The 6,397-nt window shown below is 39.7% G+C and overlaps 1 protein-coding gene across 1 annotated transcript in view; it reads right to left on the minus strand.

Moving 5' to 3' along the window:
• ttpa (tocopherol (alpha) transfer protein) overlaps nucleotides 1-6,397 on the minus strand; it is a gene marked incomplete at its 5' end in the record, with an annotated part of 20,964 nt that overhangs the window by 4,406 nt on the left and 10,161 nt on the right. The window contains 1 exon segment of the mRNA XM_014034569.1: nucleotides 2,171-2,364. Coding sequence (XP_013890023.1) covers nucleotides 2,171-2,364 — 194 coding nt within the window.

The following is a 6,397-nucleotide window of genomic DNA, read 5'->3' on the forward strand; positions in this document are numbered from 1 at the left end:
CACACATACACACATACACATACATATACATACACATACATATACATACATACCTACATATACATACTGTACACATACATACATGCACACACACACATACACACATACACATACATATACATACACATACATATACATACATACCTACATATACATACTGTACACATACATACATGCACACACACACATACACACATACACATACATATACATACACATACATATACATACATACCTACATATACATACTGTACACATACATACATGCACACACACACATACACACATACACATACACATACACCTACATACATATACATACATACCTACATATACATACTGTACACATACATACATGCACACACACACATACACACATACACATACATATACATACACATACACCTACATACATATACATACATACCTACATATACATACTGTACACATACATACATGCACACACACACATACACACATACACATACATATACATACACATACACCTACATACATATACATACATACCTACATATACATACTGTACACATACATACATGCACACACACACATACACACATACACATACATATACATACACATACACCTACATACATATACATACATACCTACATATACATACTGTACACATACATACATGCACACACACACATACACACATACACATACATATACATACACATACACCTACATACATATACATACATACCTACATATACATACATACATACATTCATATACATACATACACACATACATACCCATACATATACATGCCCATATACATACATGCACACATACATACACATATCCTTTGTCAGTGCCCGAATAGAAAACCCAGGATGTAAACACCTGTTTGTGTGCAGTTGTGATCATGCATGGATCTCTCCAATGGAATGTTTCAAAGTGAGTGTGGGGGGACCACAGACGCGACCCGCAAAGCCGGAAGTATCAAGTATCAAATAGTATTGTAAGTAACTCATCAGCTGTGATATTAATTATAACATATAGAGAATGGAGAAAATGGTAGAATTCATCCAGGCTAGGCAAGTAGCTAGCCAAACAAGTCTCTGCTTTATTTTATTTATTTAACCTTTTCATACCCCAAGCTATATGAGTGGTGTCAAGGTTGATAAGATATTAACTACTGATAACTACAGAACATCCATCCATTTTCTATATCCACTTCTTCCTTTCAGGGTCACTGGTGCTCATATCCAGCAGTCAGAGTGCGAGGGACCACTCACCACTAGTAGTGCACCACTCAGATGTTAACAACTTTTTAAAATGTAGAAGAACAACCTTAAAAAAAAGGGTAGCGCCTCTTATGACTGCATGACACAGGCACCAATTCTCCCATGTTTGTTTGTATTGTCTTTCTCTGAATGGGTTGTACTGAACTGTATTTTCTTTGTGATTAACAGTGCGATGAGAAATAAAATTATCTTAACTCTCTTAGTCTTAGCCTGCCACTATCAAACATTAGGCCAATTTTTCTCTTTAGTTTTACTGTGACAGAAGATTCCTCAGATGAGTTTATTTTCTTACAGACAAACTCATGGTGTTCAGTGTGTAACACAAACAACAATATACAAACAATAAATGTATAACAACTGTATGTTATTRATTCTAAGTATTTAGAAAAAAGCACTTCAAATGGATGGAAAATGCAKTTATGAGTAGATTTTTTTCAAAAATTTCAGGGGTCTGCATCTGGACCCTTCTATAGTACCACTTGTGCTGCTGGTAAGCATGAATACATTTAGGTGTCCCTCCGTGCCACCAGCAAATGTTGGCAGGTAAATGTCAGTAATAATCACATCATATATATTTTGACGAGGTCTTTGCTTGTTAAGCTGTATGTGCATTTCATTAAATTATAATGCAAATACAACACAAATTAAACCAAGACTTAGATCARTTGTCACTTTGATCAGGACATTAATGTCTGAATGAGYCTCGTGCTACTTTAGATTCAACAAGTTGGGCCCAGGGTTGAAAAGGTGAAGGACCCCTGCTTTAAGTCATAGAAGTTAAGAAAATGTTCACAAATACAAATCCAGTAAACAGACTAACCTTAAAGAGTTGTTGATTCTTCCTGTTTTCATAAAATAATAATAGTTTCCAGACAGTATGCTCTAACACCCACCAAAAGCACAGAAGAGATCTTCTTAGCAAGCGAAGGGTTAATATGCCAGGCGTGGCCAAGACTCCAGCCTTTCAGGTCGAATATGGCCTTCAGACCACGCCTCTGAGTTTCTGTCTCCATAGAGATGATTTCTGATGTCATCAAGCTGATCCTGAACACCTGGAAGGCTGACCAGTCCTTTGGGTTCCACCGACCTGCAGACAAACAAACAACTGTGCTCAGAAGTTTACAAATCATTTGTCACATTATTATCAGGCTTTCATTTGATTTGATGATTCATTTGCACCATTACTGTGTGCATTTATTTTATGTCTCTATAAAAAACTATTACAAGCAGAGATAAATGCACCTGAAACAGGTAGACTAGTGCAGTGGTTCCTAACCTATTTTCTTCAAAGCCCACCTTTCTTACTTCATGGCCAAGTTGAACAGAGAGTCTGAGTCTTAATCTATCATAAACCCTAACGTAGCTTTACTCCTCTCTGTCCAGYCTTGTCTTTGTTTTTCTCTGTCTTCCAGAGTTGTGTGAGTTTCAATGTTCTTGGTGTGTTTCGAATATGTTTCTTAAAAATGGTCTCCCAAATGCTCTAAGCAAATAAGAAATGCTCTCAGTACTTGAACTGAACATTGTTGAACCGAACAGAAAGAGGCTGTTCTGATGGATGCTACAGACCACATCTGCAGACTCTTCAGCCCAACTTTATGGGGTTTATCTTTTAAAGTGACTGAACTTTGATTTTTCTAACAAATATTTTAAAAAATTTTTGTTTTTACTTCATTAGAGAATTACTCAAGGTGAACTGGGTTCTTTTTGAAAGCCGTTTCCTACCAAAGCGGTGCGAACCAGACACAGCTGAACCTGAAACCTGTTTGTTGAAAACACGCTGCACATTCTCCATGTGAGGAGATCACCTCAGAATCAGAATCAGAATAGCTTTATTGTCATTCACACACATCAAAGATGCAATGCAGAACAAAATTTGCAGTTTAGAACATCTGTTTGAAGAAAGACACACATAAAAATCATGGGGGAACGGATGAACAGGTCTTGCACTACATGGTCGCGCTACCTTTTGCAGCTTGGAAAACACACAATAGGAGAGGTGAGTTCAAAAAAGATGCTCTGATTCTATATTTACTCATAAACACTGAATCATTTACACAAAAAAACACTCACAAGAGCAAGGCAGCTAAGGAGGGGAGGGAGGGGGCTGGAGATCAAACACATGGCACTGGGGCAGGATTCGGTGGAGCCGGCGACGTTATAGGTTAATACTCCATGCTGGAACCAATCCAAGACCAGGACCCGCCAGAGTCCAGAGACCAGATCTTATCCTCTCAAGCTCAGTCCCAGAGTTCAGGGTTTCCACTTTCTCCATCACCACAGCCTTCAGACTGATCCCACATGGATGACACRGGGTAGGGAGTGGGAGAATCAAGCCTTTGTTGACATATCCACCCAGGGAAGTTTTGATAACTGCCAACTGACCAAGGCCAGCAGCTGCTGGGATCCGAAAGATAAACACAATTGTTTTGGGACAAGCAGCCTCGAATTTCATACCACTTTACAGTCTTAACTGCATCTCTGAAATGGCGGGAAAAAATGCAGAATGTTCCGAATTTCATCACCTCCTCCCCTCTTTCCGTCTGAAACTTCACCCAGGTGTAATCCTACATCTCATGGGCACGCTCCTGAACTGTGATTCTCATCACAATCACGTCCAGTTTGCGACTTAATTCCCCCAGCATCTAAGTCTGTGCTTTACCAGTACGGGAGATTCCATGCATAGATCCTGACAGCTTGTCACAGGCCCGGACTGCTGTCAGGATTGCTTTCATTTTCCGATAAGCCAGAACTCCTCCACAGCCAATCAGCAGGAATCCAGTTATCATGAATCCAAATATGTACAAATCTTCCACATCTTCAATGGAAAATGGCACCAAACAGATCAGGTTCCACCATGTTCCAGGGTCTTTCATTTGTCCATGGGACTTCAACTTGTGAACATGTAACATCCAGTTCTCAGCTCCTCCTGCCTGGGTCAGAGACCCCACGTTACTGGGAAGAGCCTCCTGACGGTCAGATCTCCAGATCCTTGATTTCTCATTATGGTTTGGTGCCAAATTATTTAATTTTTGTTCTGGTTAATAGTACTTTTATTTTACTTTCATTTGAGTAAAGCTTTAATCCTGACTTTATTGGAGTTAGTCAGCTTCAGGTTTTCTCTCCTCTTCATCCACAGTAATCTAAAATATAAACCTTTAGTTTGGACCTTACAATATTTCATCACTTACTCACATTACCATAAATTACTGGAACCATCAAACTCATAATTCATTCTTTGGTTTGTAAATAGCTAGTAAATATCCCCTTTTTCTAATAAAACCACAAACTATAAGTACCGTGTCTGTATTCTTGTGTTTCAGAGGGTCAAACTGGGCCACRAACCTAGATTCCAATGCATAAATCGGAGCTGAGGCTAAATAAACTAGAGCTATTGGTAATCTAAACACAGGTTACAAGATTAAAAAGCATGCTTTATGAACTGCACAGTCCCTCTGTGGTACTACAGTATCTTTAATGGAATGTGTGAGATCAAACACTTCTACACTGTTTCAGAGGTATAGGTTGTTGAATTTGTATGTTCCAACATAAGGCACTTTCAGTGATCTCTATAATGTTGGACACAGCAAACGCTCCGACCCTGCTGGAATTATTGTTGGGTCAGAGGACTKGTACAAATGGTAAGCAGACTGGACAGTGAATGCAGGCAGGAAGACAGCCTGCCGTCTGGCAGTATTCAGAAGACAAATGAGCTGAACTGTTTTTTTAACCAGTCCAGTTGTCTCATCTGCCACACAAGCTTTCACCTCACACATAACTCAGCTGTGGTGAGTTTTGATGGACAGCAGATCTTCTCCTTCCCCTCCCCCACTGGAGTATCAGACTCCGTCCCTCACGTCTGTGTCTGCAGGCTATCAGGAGACGGCTGGAGACTCCCCCTGGAAAGGGTGCAGTGTCTGATGTTCAGTCCTAGGATCCAACAGCTAGCTTTTTGTCTTTCTAGCAACACCTCTTCAACTTGAGCATGAGCCAAGTGCTCTGGAAGACAACCTACCTGTTTCTAGTCTTAAATCAGTAAATACATACTGACCTCAATAGCTGTGTTTCCATTGACCATGAAAATGTTATAATTTTGAAAAGAAATTTGCTCAATGGAAACAAGTCAATTTCGAAAAAAATACGTTTTTTGACAAAATGTTTTTGCGCTAGGATGAGGTGGTATTTCGGTCGTATCTAAATTGGTGTTTTTCACAAAACTGCAATGGAAACAGTTTTTTCACATCACAGGAGTCACGTGATCAACAACCGTCTGTTCCTACTGGTGAAAAAGACGATGATGAAGAAGATAACAGGAAGTAGAAGTACAAACCCCAAAACCAGAAAAGTTGGCACGTTGTGTAAATCGTAAATAAAAACAGAATACAATGACTTGCAAATCATTTTCAACCTATATTCAATTGAACACACTGCAAAGACCACATMTCTAACGTTCGAACTGGTAAACTTTGTTATTTTTTGCAAATATYAGCTCATTTGGAATTTGATGCCTGCAACATGTTTCAAAAAAGCTGGCACAAGTGACAAAGAAGACAGAGAAATTTGAGGAATGCTCATCAAACACTTTTTTGGAATATCCCACAGGTGAACATGCTAATTGGGAACAGGTGGGTGCCATGATTGGGTATAAAAGCAGCTTCCTTGACATGCTCAGTCATTCACTTAGAAGGATGGGGCAAGGGTCACCACTTTGTGAACRAATGCGTGGGCAAATTGTCGAACAGTTCAAGAACAACTTTTYTCAACGAGCTATTGCAAGGAATTTAGGAATTTCACCATCTACGGTCCGTAATATCATCAAAAGATTCAGAGAATCTGGAGAAATCACTACASGTAAGGGGCAAGGCCGAAAACCAACATTGAATGCCCGTGACCTTCGATCCCTCAGGCGGTACTGCATCAAAAACCGACATCAATGTGTAAAGGATATCACCACATGGGCTCAGGAATACTTCAGAAAACCACTGTCAGTAACTACAGTTCGTCGCTACATCTGTGAGTGCAAGTTAAAGCTCTACTGATGTGGGTATCAGTCACCTGTGAACCATAGCCATGTGATGTGAGTATGAGTCACCTGTGAACGATAGCCGTGTGATGTGAGTATG

Source organism: Austrofundulus limnaeus, unplaced genomic scaffold (genome assembly GCF_001266775.1).
Source record: "Austrofundulus limnaeus strain Quisiro unplaced genomic scaffold, Austrofundulus_limnaeus-1.0 Scaffold2174, whole genome shotgun sequence".
NCBI lineage: Eukaryota > Metazoa > Chordata > Actinopteri > Cyprinodontiformes > Rivulidae > Austrofundulus > Austrofundulus limnaeus.